The sequence below is a fragment of the Heliangelus exortis genome, chromosome 15 (genome assembly GCF_036169615.1).
Source record: "Heliangelus exortis chromosome 15, bHelExo1.hap1, whole genome shotgun sequence".
Taxonomy (NCBI): domain Eukaryota; kingdom Metazoa; phylum Chordata; class Aves; order Apodiformes; family Trochilidae; genus Heliangelus; species Heliangelus exortis.
Window position 1 is genome coordinate 3,425,424 of NC_092436.1, and position 14,843 is coordinate 3,440,266.

Here is a 14,843-nt window from a genome sequence, read left to right on the forward strand (position 1 = left end):
GCCAGAGACTTGAGGTGAGATTTCACACTTCTCTCTCTTCTCTGCCTCAGAGAAGTAAGACACAGTTGGAGGCACACAAACAAATGTTTGGTCTTTCCTTAGCACCTGCACCAGCCAGCAAAAATCAGATTATTGGTTTTTTACTCAAGCTTTCTAAAAACTATAATTCAGCATTTTGGATGTCTGCTGAAAGAATCCTGTTAGTGGACTTACATTCTTTCATTCTGTGCTATACAATGTGCCCTGCCCACCTTCTAAGGATTCTTCTTTGTTTAACAATGGTGATGAAGCAGCTATACAAAGAGAGATTGAGGAACATTGGGCATATTTGTCTCTGTGTCCTCCCTGGAGCCACATAGCTTATCCTCAGGGTTAGCCTGCAAAAGAATAAAAAACCCAACAGATAAATGTCCTTTGAACAGTTTAGTTCTACTCTTACTGCTCAGGATAATACAATATAAGCAAAATACTCTATAACATAAAACTCCCATATGGTAAAGGTAGAAAAATCCCTTTAAAGCTGAGCACACATTGAATATTGTCAGAGACTCATCTGTATCATAGCTATATATCTTTATCATTAACAAAATTGTTCCATGTTCAATTACTTTAGCTTCTGAGAACATTTACTCTTATTCCTTTTAATTTTACCTTTCTGAATTTTGCCTGTTGCTAAGTTTCATCCCTTCTTCCCTCTTGATTAATTTCCTTTCTAGGGGAATGAATTCTCATAAGCAACAGAGCCTTCCTATCATCCCATCCCTTGATATGCTGTGAGCCATCTTTTAGGGAAGCTCTGCATATCTTTCCTCAGAGATCAGTAATGTCAGCTCTTACTGAAGTTGGTGTTTCTTATCTAAATTACCTTCTACTCCTACCTAGGGCTGGATGCTTGAAGTAGAGAGCTAGACCCTTAGCAGATGTAAATCAACATACCACTATTGATTTCATTTATATATGGTATCTTATACTAGCTGAAAATACAGCCTGGAATAATAGTCTAGTAGATGGCTTGTGGGTTTCAAGATAGGAGGTACATTTTTTTCTCCACTGGAAGCATTGGGCCTTGTTGCTTGCACCTTTTCCTTCCGCAGCAACATTGCACAGAGGTAATGAGACTCTCCTAAATCTTATCCTTTAACAGAAGAAATCTTGTGGCATAGGAGTTTCTTCCTAAATTAGCCCTCACTAGTTCAAGATACAGCTGTAAGCTTCAAAACCCACATTCACATAGCAGTGCATCTGTTTTAGTAAAAACCTTTCCACTAACCAGCATCACGGGGATCTAGCTGGGATCAAATTCTAAACATAATTGTTATAGACCATAGAGTGAATAATGGGCTAGATTCTGCAATCTAATCTGATTATGTGCAAATTCAATGTGACACAGTCTTAATTTGACACATTTAATTAAAGGTCATAGCAGCCTTTCCTAGCTTCAGATTGATTTTTTTTTTCACCCTATCTCAGCTGCTTAGATTCATTTAAGGGAAAACGTTATCTAGTAGAATAATTGTATCATTGCAAAAGCTGCTTTTTATACTCACTAAAAAAAGCACAGACAGTGGCTGCTGGGAGGCTGTTTTCATGAAGAAGGTTGTACACTGTAAATATGAATTCTAGAATTAGGTTTGACCAGCTTTTTTATAAATGCAGTCCTGCCTGACAAAGATGGTTGTGTCTCTTGAGTTTCTTTTACTGCTGTGCTTCTCTTTTGGGTTCCCTGACAAGTTGGAGAGCAAGAGCTTTAAAGAAAAAAAAAAACACAGGGGAAGAAACCAGAAGTTGTCTCTAAGTTTACTTACAAGGACGTATCTGTCTTTAAGTACTTTGCTGAACTATCTTCTGCTATTAGGGCTCTGGCAAGGACTGTCTCATATTTTATGTATGAATTCTGAAATCCCTCGTTGATGTTATAACATAAACACTAGCAACTATTTTTAATCTTATGGCTGAAGATAGCAGTCAGCTACTCCCGTTGGCCTAAAAAATGTAGAATATTAGGCTGTCCTTGTCCTGAAAAGTTTACAGTCTAATTACTGAGAGTTGAAAGTGGTCTGAGGATCATCACACATCTACACACACACACATTTTTCTCTGTGATTCCCCAAAGAGACACCCAGAACCAAATTTGTGTTTCATTTAAAGCCACATTGAAAGAAAATAAGATGTCGTAAATAAAGCTGAGTCTGAGGGAAGGAAAACCCACATAGGAACCACCATTTCAGGTGCAAATCTTCCATGTCTCCGTGGCTCCTGTATCTCTTTCTCTCCTGTAGCCCATCATCCTCAGAGCATAGCTTGTCCCACTTGTAATCTCTTCTACCAACAATAAAAAAAGAAAATAAAGGTTAAAGTGAGAGAAAGGATTTTTGGACATAAGGTGAGGGATACTTTCTTTTATAGCAAGAACAAAACCAGGTAAATGTCTAGCAGTAAAGTCTTTGCTCTGATTGTAAGTGAGAACTACACCACCACTATCTATGAGAAGATAAAAGTCTTAGGCATATAATGAGTATCAACAAGTCAATATATTGGATTGCAGATAGAAAACATCATCAAAAATCTTCATACCCTCCAGAAAACTATTACTAAGGCTTGATCCTGGTGTTTTGACTTAATACAGTACCATTGTTTTGTTTGAAGAAGGGAGTTTGACTGTCAGCATTTTGGGTGCATATCCAGAAAACAACAAAGATGATCCAAATGTTCCTGCTCTGTGCCTTGGTAACCGAGAAATGCTACAAGAGGTGGAGAAGATGTGAAGTCTCTTAATTTATGGAACTCCACAAGTATTTTGTCTGTGATTTGCTAGGAAAATCCTTTCCTTTTCAAAGTGTGCTTCCACAGGAATTGCTGCCATGCTCATCCTGTATTAATATTCAGGACCTGAACTCATAATCCATTGCTAAGCAACACTTAACAAAATTGATCTTGCATTAAGCAAGCTCTGGAGCCTGAATAATACATATTTCCTCTTTACTTTTCTATTCAGTGGAAACCTTTGGTTGCATTTTGCATGTCACAATATTAAAACTTTTATTTTAAACACCGATTTTAATTGCTAAGAAAGTCTATGTGGATTAAGGATCAGATGTAAATTCACCCTTGGTACTTTCTAATACCAATATTAAATGAATTACAAAAACTTTTAAACCCTTGAATAATGAGGAAAACCTTAAAAAGTGAAGAGAATATAATGTAGAGTAGCCATGTGCCATTGCCTTCAGATATTGAGGGCAATACCTTGTCAGCTACAGTGTGTATATCTTAAGCATCTCTGTCACTGTTTATTTATATTCTGTATTAAGATCAGACAACTGTGTGCATTTATATGCTGAATATGGGAGCTTCTGATTCCCATACACGAATTTTATGTACATAGGAAATAACCTCAGCTCTCTGGAGTTTTCTGAATGGCTGCTAGCGATGGAATTCCATGCCTTGAACTTGCTAGAAATTACCTGTTTTGTCTTCTAGCCCATTTCTCTGCCACTGCAGGATAGCTCCCCTGAGTATATTCACCAATGCCTTAATCATCCCATTCTTAAGAGTCTCAAGCAATATGTCCTTTGGGATTTCACTATATAGTCTATTAGATCTTAGTGCCAGACAGTACTTACTTATATTCATGCTATATTTATTAAGCCAGAGTCCTTCCTGACTCTTTTCTTCCTCAGCCCCTGCTACACCAGTGGAAGTGAGAATGCAGGATATGATTCAGTTGTAAGTTCTGAGTGTGAGTTCTGAGTAGGGATAATTAAGGATGTTGCCACTGTCAAGACTTTTTCACTTCTGTGGAATTATTAGAGGCTTTAAAACTCTAAAAACTGAGGCCTAGAGAATACAAATCGATTAATTCTATTTCTATAATCGATTAATTCTATATTCTAATCATCTCATGCCTCATTCTTTAAGACAGTTTTCTAAACTAAATCTGAAATATAAGTTTAACTCAAAATTCCTGACAGTATCCAATCACGATGTTTGTTTGTTGACATCTTTTAGCTATTTTTCTTACACTCTGTTTGTCTCTGACCTTAAATAACAACCTGCTCTTGCTGAATTGTATTTATATGCCAGTGATGAGCACAGCTTTAGTTTTTGAATTCCAGGCAAAAGGTTTTCAGTTTTCTGCTGAACAAAATACCAACAAGCAATGACCTCTGTTTTCCTCGTCTCCTACAGTCTGCTCTAGTTTTCCTAAAACTATTTTTTAATTTCAGTGGGAAGTCTGGAATCAAATCCAGTCTGCCTGAGCAGATTCTTTTAACACTGTTTCCCAGTAATCCTTTGGACTATGAATGATATGAAATATTGGTCAGGAGTCTGACACAACTTTTCAAATTAATGGCTTGACATCAGACATGTTAAGCAGCCTATTGAGCCTGTAAGTATTTACATATCTATAAAAATAAATTGAGACATAGGATTGATTTTCTCTTTAATTGTAACACTTGGAAGAAAACTGCTGAGAGGGACAGAGAATAATGTAACTATTATATAGTTGTTTCTACCCATTTTAAATCCTTCTATTGGAGAGGAAGCAGAGGACAGGCAATTCTTTTTATGTGTCATCAGTGTGATGGTGATTGTCCCATAATGTGCTCTTTCACTCAGTGTGGTCACTGCTGCTAGCCTAGGTGACAATACTTCATAGCTCAATCTTCATTTGAGGCCAAACTTCAGACCTTTGCTTAGACTTTTCAATGTCTAAAGTCACCTTTGCACATATCTTCACACATTTTTCTCTGAAGCCTTGGGGGATCACTATCTTTGCACCTTTAACAATTTAATAATCTCATTTAAAGATGAGACCTGACTTGTTATAAAATGTATTAAGTTCTTTCTTCAGAGGGATCTCAGCTGTAGCTTTGAAACTTGTGCCTTACACTTCACCTGAGATCAGACAGGCTGGGTTTGTGAACTGGATTTGTAAAACTAAGCTCTGCACTTTGCTTGGTTGCACATCTGTCAAACACTCCACAGTGTGTACATGCAACCAAGAATCCTGGACTTGTAGATGAGCAAAAAGAATCTTCTCAACAGGTTATTTTTCACATCCTCTGCAATGGATATTATTTTGGATTCCTTGTTTTTCTAGTGACTTGGTATCACTGAGAGTGGGAATCAAACTATAAGCTGCTTTCCTTGAAGTAAATGTAATCAGTAGCTTTTCTCAGGATCATGTCTCTGTAGATTTGATTCACACTCTTAAAAGAATGAATTAGATCCTCCCTAAAATGCCCTGAGCCACAGTCACTTAGCTTTTTATATTTGTTTTTATTTGTTTTTTTGTGGTTTTTTTCTTTTTCTAAGAATACCATATTTGGCATTGTATTGGCTCGTGCACCAAAATCCAACCTAAAATTGGTACATCTTGGTTCCTCTCAGGCAGACAGACCATTCATCTTCTGCTGCAGTGTTAAGCATTGCTCCAATGAATTTTTTTCTGAGCAGTTAATGACACTCATGGTTTTTGATGCAGCACATGCTCTCCCAGGGCATGTGAAATTATGTAAGCCTTTTCCATTATGGCATTTCTTTTCAGGCATTTGGCTTAAATATATGGCACTCTGTGCCATTCCATGCATTTATTTCTGTATATATTCCTGGCCCCAGCCATACTTCCTTAAAATATCAGCATATTTCTGCTTCCTATGGAATCAAAGCACTGCCCACCCTCCATAAATCTCACTGTAGCTGAACTTTTCTTGGCAGATTCTGATTGTTTTGTCTGAGGTTAATTTTGGGTCTTCTGCAGTTTCTCTGCCAGAGTTTTGTTCCCACTGGTGAGCTGGTCTCTTCAGTCTCTCCCACACACCTTGGAACTGCAAGACCTTGAGCTCCATTAGAAGGTGGCAAATTCTATTCTTTTTGTACTCTGCATTTTAATACTTGATACTCACCTTTCATTTCTATGCAGAGCAAAGTACTACTTAGATTCCTTTAATACAGATTCAAATTTGGCCAGAGGTAACTGGAAACACATCAAGCACTTCAGAATCACTTCAGAATCACTTACTGTGAGAAATAAGGCCACTGTCTGTCTGCCTTCCCTTCTGGCAGTTTCCATGCTTGCTGACACAAGGTGAAGTTTTTGCATCCTCCACGTTTCTAGAGTGTCACCAAGCATATGGCTTTTTCCTCCTTATAATTCCTGCCTCTAAGAATATTATCAGGGTTTGGGGGTTATTGTCCTTTGTTTTTATAATCCTGTTATCATAGACAATTCAGTAATTTCTTAAGGCAGAGGAAGATGTTTGGAATTCTTTAAAAAATTTTGTCTGTTTTGTGACAAACACATTTTTGCAGAATACTGTCCCTCGTGCAATGATTTGCTTAAACTACACATGACTGAATGGGCTGTTTCCAGCAGCAGGACTGCTTGCTGCATCAGGCTCTGTCCGGGCCAAGCCTAGGGAGTAAATACTCCTGGGGTAAATACTGAAGTGTAAGTTTGTAGCAGATCTGACCCAATGGCCAAATTGTTGTCACCTTCAGCATCCCGAGGCCTGAAGCTGACTCTGAGAATCCAGTGTTCAGAATCCTCCTGCCACCCCTGGTCCACAGTCCTCAAGTTTCTCACAGCTACCCAGGGTGCAAGCAGCCACTGACTCTGAGCCTGGCTTGCACCTTTTATCTCTCTCAGTTATTGCCACACCTATTGTTTCTCTTCTCTCCTTCCCCAGACTCTTCATTTAGAGAACACTAACTTCATGGGACTTGGTGACTGCATAGAGCAGCATTTGTTTTTTCTGTAAGGGTTCAAGTTATTGGCAAAGAGAATCATCAGCTTCCTTAGAGATCTTTAGCTTCATGCCTAAAATGTGGCAGCAGGGGGAAAGAAAATTGTTTCTCTACGTTATCTGAGAGTATTTCATTCTAGTACATTCTTAACACCATCCCCCACAGGAAAACATTGCAGCCACAAAGACTGAGAAGTGTTTAGGAGTATGCAAACCATTACAACTCTTCTGTGGCTCATCTTTATTGGCCTCATCTGTGGGCATCAATACTTTTGTTTTATTTTCTTTAATGGAAAAAAGGTTTACTAAGAACCAGAAGATTGTTTGGTACAATAAATCCCCGGTTCTTGTTGATTTTATGCTACTCAGCAAATTCAAATCTGATGTTAACCATATGTAACTGGGCTGATGCCAAGCCTGGCCTCTGAAGCTGCAAGATGTTGTAGAACTCTTGGTCCATCAAGCAGCAATGCTTCCAGACTGGGGATGTAATCAGGAAAGCTGCTGCTTTTGTAAGGATTTTGGGTGTTTATATGAGCAAGAGTAAAGGGGGATGATGGCAAGAGTGAAGTAGATGAAAGAATAAAAAAAGAATAAAAGAAATTATCATAAAGAACCATAAAGAGCTCAAAATGAAAGACTGCATAAGATCATGTTAGAGAAAATAACATAGCAAAAATGGGTAAAACTGAGAATGTTTAAAAAGAAGGAAACGATAACATGGGGAAAGAACAAGCCCACTACAGATTTCTTTAACATTTATATGAATGCAAATTCAATTTTTGTAGTTCAGTCATTAATAATGCTCCATCTTCCATGCAAATGTAATTTCTGGAATCTGACTATTAATGTAAATGGTGTTATTTATCATTGCTTGGTGTTGTGGTGTCTCAGGGATCTTACCAGAGTAAATATCAAGCAAACCCTTTTTTCCACATGTCAATCTCCAAATTTCTGTTTCTGTTCATATATATATCATAGAGAGGGCTTAAAGCAGGTCTCTAAGACTGCCTGACAGTGGCAAATCTTGGGATCATGTTTTTCAGGATGAACACAGCTACAAAACTTCATACCAGTGTTTCATCCTCTCTAAGTAGGAAGACTGAGGAAGAAATTAATTCTAATGACCTTTTCCATCTGAAAATGAAGGCTGCATTGGAAGAGTTAACTCTGGCAATAAAGCTTTTCACTGCAATATTTATGTTAACTGATTTTTGTGATGCAATTCCCAGTAAAAGTTCCAGTAGTAATAAAAGCCACTATAAAATAAGGTTGCCATTTTACAAGATACTTTGTGGAATACCATAAAATTACTTTTGTCATTATCACCATACCCACTAGGAAGATAAGAATGCACAACCCTTTGTCAGATATGCAGGGATTATCCTCCCACTGAACACTTAGTCTTTAGATTGATTAATGTTCTGATATGATCCAAATAGACTGATTCATGCTGGTAAAGTTATTTTTTTTAATGCTTGGCTGCAGGCCTTTTGAACAGTAATCACAAGGCCTAAGTTTTACCTGATGTGCCTCTGATTTTGCAGGAGCTTTCCAGCATCAATAACATCCTTCAGAAAACAATCCACAGTGGCTAGGACAGAGTTCTGCCATGAGACATCATTCTGAAGAACTTGTTTCTTATTCTGTGTGACAGAGGAAATTGAGGATTAGCCTGAGAAGGCAAAAGTTAAACATTGTGAATACCTGCCTCAATCTCATCTTTCAGTTTAAATGTAGCTTTGTATTTGATGATGCTGTAATGTGAACACAAGTCTTTTCAACTTTAAATGTATTTTTCTCTTTTCTCTTCTAGACACCTGGGAGCAAGACAGCTTTGTCAGGTGGGAAAAACTCAGTCCCGAAATCCACCTCCAACTTCTGTAGGTGGTAAGTTACTTCATTTCTTTGTTGTTTTTACAGTTTTTTTCTTTGAGTTGTTTTGTTTCATAAACATCTCTACCATAAACTGCATTCATCTTCTATCCTGCCCAGGACTTGCCAGTATTTCAATTCACTTTAATCTGGGTTATTACAACTAATACACACTAGCAAATAGATTGCAGAACCTGTTATAGGATCTTTCCAGGTCAACGGATGTTTTCTCTTACACTGAAATCACTGACACTGGGGTTAAGTGCTTCAGGACAAGAACACAGGTGACTGCACCAAATGCAATATCTCTAAAGTAGCTGCTGCTTTGTCTGCTAGAAATACATCATTTCCTGCCTGCATGACATCCTCACAGCACTTCTGGTTGCAAGCATTCAGCAAAATCTTGCAAAATTCCAGGCAGTGTTGCAGTAAAATAAAGCTGTCCTATATAGAGAAGAGACCAGGAGCAAAAGCAAATGAAAAGGTCAAATCAGAACCTGTATTTATAGTATTTCTAAAGAAGAGGAATGACAGTGTTGTAAAATGGACAAATGTCTCAGGAACTTTGTATAAGCCAGCAATCACTTATTGCACACCTTAAATTAGTTTTTTTCTGCACAATTGCCCAGCAGAGCTAACAAAGCTGAATCTGCAGTTCTGAGAATTACAGGAGGAAATAAAACTCCTGTCTATTAAAAGGATACAAAGGGATGTTAAGTAAAGGTCTGTGCCACTGCATGTAGCTTTTTTGTGATATATTTCAAAACACAGTTAAATTAAAAGGACTGGTTTTTCTTAATCCAGTAGTGAATGATGCTGGTACACAGCAAAGTATAGAAATGTACTTAAAATGTTTGTTACCGTAAAGATTTCCTTTCCAGGGCAAATGCTTTTATAAAAAATAAGTCAATGGGATTGTGCCTCACAAGAGGGGAAAAACCATTAATTGAAGTCCACCGAAGATTTTCAAGGCTCTACCACAAAGGCTGCAGCCACTGCCACAAGAACTGTGGAAGCAATCATGAAGGTCTCGGTGTCATGTAAGTAAAATAGGGAAAGCAAAATTCTTTACATGATGAAACCTATGTGCTGTTGCCACTGACTTTACCCTAATGGGTACACAGCTGCTGGCTGCTGGTTATGATGTGGGACAAGTTCAAGTGGACAGGAGGGGATGGCTTGGCTGTCCAGGTATCCTTGTTTTGGTCTTGAGGGAAGTTAACGTGCTCGGTTATGTTGCCTGCAAAGCTGGTCTTGAAGGCTTCATCTATTAACTGAGAGTCCCAAAGTGCCTTATTAAGAGAACTGTAACATTCCTCTACATGGGGAACAGGAAAAGGCAGCTGGAGCTGAGATCTGGCCCTTGGTTCATGTATGTGTGAAATCCTTTCTGCACCCGAAGGTTCTGTTGGACAGGTTACAGCATGGAGGAGCTGGCAGGGCACGGTTGTAATTATAACTTCTGATCAAATAGTATCCAAAATCAACACTGTGGCATAATAAATATATAATAAAAATATTTTTAAACTCTTCAGTTCTTCTAACTTGGAAAAAAAGAGATTTTTACATTAAAAAATACCAAAAAGTTGAATCATCAGCTATAGAGAGATACATTATTGGTTCAGAATTAGAGGTAATTATAACGCTGTCCAGAGATAAAAACCAGCTGACAAGGTTGTTTCAATTCTAGTCATGGATGATAAACAGTGTAGAGGTAAAATGCTGCAGCTGCAGAGTGAGAAAGATTGCTATCAGGATTAAACAGGAAGCCTGTGTTTTAGTGGATCAAGAAAGATTAGTCATGTTTTGAATATGGGATTATGAAGTCATGAAATAAGTGAAGACACATTTCTGACATAAATGCTACAAGTAAGAATATAATTACTCACTTTGTATACAGTGTTTCTGTAATTTATCATTCAGGTCTTTGGCAAGGATGTCAGCCTGCTTCACCCTATCTGAAGTCAACTGTACTGAAGTCACTGAAGGACTGAGCCTGGTTTATTTCACCAACAAGTGTGTTTTACAGGGATGAACTCACTGCTGCTATCAATATATAATGGGTAGAACTCCAGCAGGTTTGGGGGGAAACAATCTTCTGCTGCTTTTTACCAGCAATCCATTACTTGAAAAAAAGTTCAATGAAGGATTAAGTTGGTCTGACCTTGGGTGGGATCAAGAAAGCAGTAACTCATCAAAACTGATAAGCACTGATGAGTCCTTTGTGCATCAGAATCCTCAAATATGCAGCAGGTATGGCAGTGCTGAAATGCAGCAGTGTCTGGGGTGAAGCACGGGAGCCAAGTGGAACTGCATATTGATGAATGGCAATAGATTTTTGTTAGCTCACTGGGGAAATCCCTTAACAATGAGAAGGAAAATGATGCAAGATCATTAATGTCTTCACAGAGAAGGTAAATTCTCTGTTGTTGAAAGCCTTACAGAAGAGACTCATACAGAATAAACTGCACAGCACTCTGTTAATTTAAGTAAGAAAGATAAAAGCTTGTGTTCAGCCTGGCAGGTAGAAGTTATAAACCTATCACTGTTAGATGTCTGCTACTGAAACTAACAGCTAAGAAAGTCTGTGTACAACAGATATATTGAGAGGAATACCTGCCCTGGACCACCATCAGAAGAATGGTATAGTCCAATATAGGAGTGAAAGTAGAGTAAGGCATTTGGACATGGGTTTACATCCAAATCTGCAGGGTTTTGGTTTGGATTTCTTTTGTTTGTTGCTTTTATTGGGTTATATTTTGCCCTCCTGCAGGCATGTAGCTTTCATTAGATTGTATATTCACCAAGGGGAGACTGCAGTGTGAGGTACTTACGTGCCTGTGCAATTGTTCTCTGCTGTTAAAATTAATAAAACCTCACTGTTTTTTTCTCTCCCCTGAGGCTTTTTTTGTGGTTGCATGATATTTAGGGATTGTACTTAAAATCAGATATAGGAACAGAATAGACCAGTGCTCAGACACAGCAGTAAAAAAAGTTAATAAATGTGATCCTTTCCTGTGTTACCAAACACCTAATGTGTCTGCGTGAACAAAGTGCATCTAACCCTGTTGATAGTTTTCTTGGAGACAAACAAGACAGTTCAATGAACCGTACATGAAAAATACATACTCACAGTATGTATTTAAAATACTCACAGCTGTATTTAAAATGATCAGAAAAAGTATAAGTCCTAACTTTTGGGCATCATATTTATTAGCAGGGGATGAGTTCTCTCTGTAACCAGGTTCAGAAAGTAAGAATCCTCAGTAAGAGAGTCTCCCCCTATGTCTCCCCCCTATTTTGAAAATTAACTGTGAATGTGAAATTTCCCTCTTTCCTGTCCTTTGACATGCTCAGAAGTAAGAGGAGGAAGAGTGGCTTCTTCATGGGCTTTGAGGAGGGACAGAGCAAAACCCACCCAAGTCCTGATGTGGAAAATTGCCCATCCCTCTCTCCCACCTCCTCAGTTGTTCTTTCTTGCTGATCAAGACTAGTATGGACTAGTATGTAGTATGTAGTTCCCCTCATAATTTTTCTCCCAACTTTAAAAAATGGAAGATGGCTTTCCCTTAAACCCTTTCCGATGACCTGGGCAATCCCGTACTTCATGGGGAGCAGAAACCTCCCCACAGTGTGGGGTGTGATGACCAGCTAAGGAAAGTTTCTTGTCAAAAGAAATTAATAAACTTGGGATTACTTCTGTGCCTTTGAAACGTTAAAATTTTGTAAATTGAAAAACTATTGACTCAATCCAGTTACATCCTGCTCAGGGATTATAAAAGCTGATGTCTGTTGGTTGGGTTTTTTGGTTGGTTGGTTGGCTTTTGTTTGTGGTGGTTTTTTTTTTTTTTTTTTTAATATTTTTGAGGCCAGTTTTATGGCTCTGTAACTCCAGGCTGAAGTAGTAGTGGGGACTCCTGCATCATCACTTGTCACTGGTGAGGCCACACTTGGTACCTGTGTTCAGTTTTGGGCCCCTCATTACAAGGACATTGAGATGTTGGAGAAGGGAAACAGAACTGGCAAAAGGTCAGGAGCACGAGTCTGATGAGGAAGAGGTGAGGGAACTGCGGTGTTAAGCCCAGAGAAAAGGAGGCTGAGATCTCACTCTCTACAACCACCTGAAAGGAGGCTGGAATGAGGTGGGGGTTGGTCTCTTGTCCCAGCTAACAAGCAAGAGACAAGAGGAAAAGAAAGAACTCCAGTTGTACCAGAGGAGGTTTCGACTGAATATGGAACAGGCTGCCCAGGGCAGTGGTGTACTGAGCGATGACTCCACAGAGGGATCTAAAACCTGTGTAGCTGTGGTGCTGAGGGACATGGTTTAGCGGTGGACTTGGCAGTTCTGGGTTAAGAATTGGACTTTATGACCTCGAAGGTTTTTTTTCAACAGCAACAACTCTGTGACTTGATTGTCAACATCTCTGACGGGGCCATCCCCAGCCTTCCTCTCAGACCTCCTCTCCAGTTGCCCGTTGAGCCCTCGCTCCGCCATTGGCTCCGCAGCCATCGCTGCAGCCCGCCCGGCGACCGTTACACGCGACCGTTACACGCGACCGTTACACGCGACCGTGACCGTTACACGCGACCGTTACACGCGCGAGCGGCGTCCGGCCTCGCCCTTTCCCTGGGGCGGGCGCCGCCTCCCCTCAGCAGGCAGATGGCGCCAGAGCTCAGCCCCGGGCCCGCCCCGTTGCTGCCGCCGCTCACGCAGCCGGCCACGCACACCCGGAGCCGCTGACGGCGCCGACTCCGGGCTCGCCGGCTCCCCGACCCGCCGCCCGAGCCGCGGCAGCCGCACAAAGGAGAGAAGGAGGAGGAGGAAGCGGCAGCGCGCACGGTGCTCCAAGCCCCGGCCGGAGGTAGGGGCTTCCTCTTCGCCCTGGCATCCTAACTTCGAGGGGCCAGGGCTGGCTGCTCCAGCGGAGGCTTTATTTGGGGTTTCGTAAGGCTGTGTTGTGCCCTGGCTGGTGTCTCAGCCCGGTCCCAGGTGACCTGTTTTACCGTGCTTGCTGTCGGTGTTCCCGCCCCTCCAGGCTGGGAGGGCAGGGGGGGGTCCCAGCGGACCCAGCAGCTCCGCGGCCAGAAGTTGTTGAAGGGCGTGAGGGGAAAGGAGCCTCAGCTCGGGATCCCTCAAACTTCCTTGCCCGGGAGAGCCGCCCCTGCCGCCGCTCCGCTCCCCTCCGCTCCTCTGCTCTCCTTGCAGATGTCGGGGGTGCTGGTAATCGCTGCCTGGTGCTTCCTGCAAGTGGAGAGCCGGTATCCTGAAATCATCACGAGTAACAGCAATCATGGTAATTTCCTGGACAACGACAAATGGCTGAGCACCGTTTCGCAGTATGATAAAGACAAGTACTGGAACAAATTCCGGGATGTAAGTAGATCTCCTTTATAGCATGCTTCTTGTTTATTCCATTTGACCGTCACATCCCTTCGATGGTGGCTGCTGGCTTTCAGGTGTGGGTAGAAGAGAGATGCAGCTTGGGCAACCGGTTGTTCCTTGTCTGAAGGGTGTTCAGAGCTGCTTGGAAGCTGGACAGGCGGTTCCGGCGTTCTTGATTACCCCATCCATGGGGGCAACTTGGGCTTGTTGTCAGTCTCGTTGAAAGCATATGGTCTTCATTTTTCCTTTTGAGAGGAACTTTGAGCGAAGTTTCTGTACCAGCTGCTTAAGAAGCCAGTTAGCTGTAAAATTATGAAACGGTGTGTGTTTAAGAAGGGAATATTTACCGGTTCATGCCACAAGGTGGTAAGGAGCAAAGGTTTTCTTGCTTGCAGATTTGGTGTGAAACATTTTATTGTCAGTTCTACTCACTGAGATCTTTGACAGTGGTTAAGGGATGGAAGAAGCAATGCTTTGACTTGGTGTTTTTTCAGTCTGGAAAATAGTGTTGTTGTCGTAACATGTGCTATGACATTTATCTGTACAGATTAATTCTTGAATTCCCCTAGTTTGAATATGATTGCATGTATTAAGTCAATGACTGGGAAAAGTGAGAAGGCAAAATTTATGGTAAACGTAATCTTTATGGAGCTCCTTTTGTTTCTGCTGTCCACATGCTGAAAAAGCTTTCCTGAGGGACAGAGAAAACCCAGCTTCAGTCTGCCAGAGGCTGGATAAGGGAAACGGTACCATTAATGTTCATTTTGAGCACACTGAGGTTAAGTATTCTTTATTGTAGAGGATTTGTGTTCTGTGGCTGCAGCGTGACTCCAGCA

At 40.7% G+C, this 14,843-nt stretch overlaps 1 protein-coding gene and 1 long non-coding RNA gene across 3 annotated transcripts in view; both read left to right on the plus strand.

The window, feature by feature from the left end:
* The window catches only part of LOC139803113 (uncharacterized), a 73,017-nt gene extending 62,225 nt beyond the window's left edge, over window positions 1–10,792 (plus strand). For both annotated transcript variants that reach the window (XR_011728886.1, XR_011728885.1), the window contains 2 exons: window positions 8,566–8,639; window positions 10,548–10,792. This is a non-coding gene — a long non-coding RNA (uncharacterized lncRNA). The remainder of the gene's footprint in view (window positions 1–8,565; window positions 8,640–10,547) is intronic.
* A 2,442-nt stretch (window positions 10,793–13,234) lies between these two features.
* SPOCK1 (SPARC (osteonectin), cwcv and kazal like domains proteoglycan 1) overlaps window positions 13,235–14,843 on the plus strand; it is a 241,998-nt gene continuing 240,389 nt past the window's right edge. Inside the window, exons 1-2 of the mRNA XM_071759083.1 lie at window positions 13,235–13,486; window positions 13,831–13,998. Coding sequence (XP_071615184.1) covers window positions 13,831–13,998 — 168 coding nt within the window. The 5' untranslated portion in view covers window positions 13,235–13,486. The remainder of the gene's footprint in view (window positions 13,487–13,830; window positions 13,999–14,843) is intronic.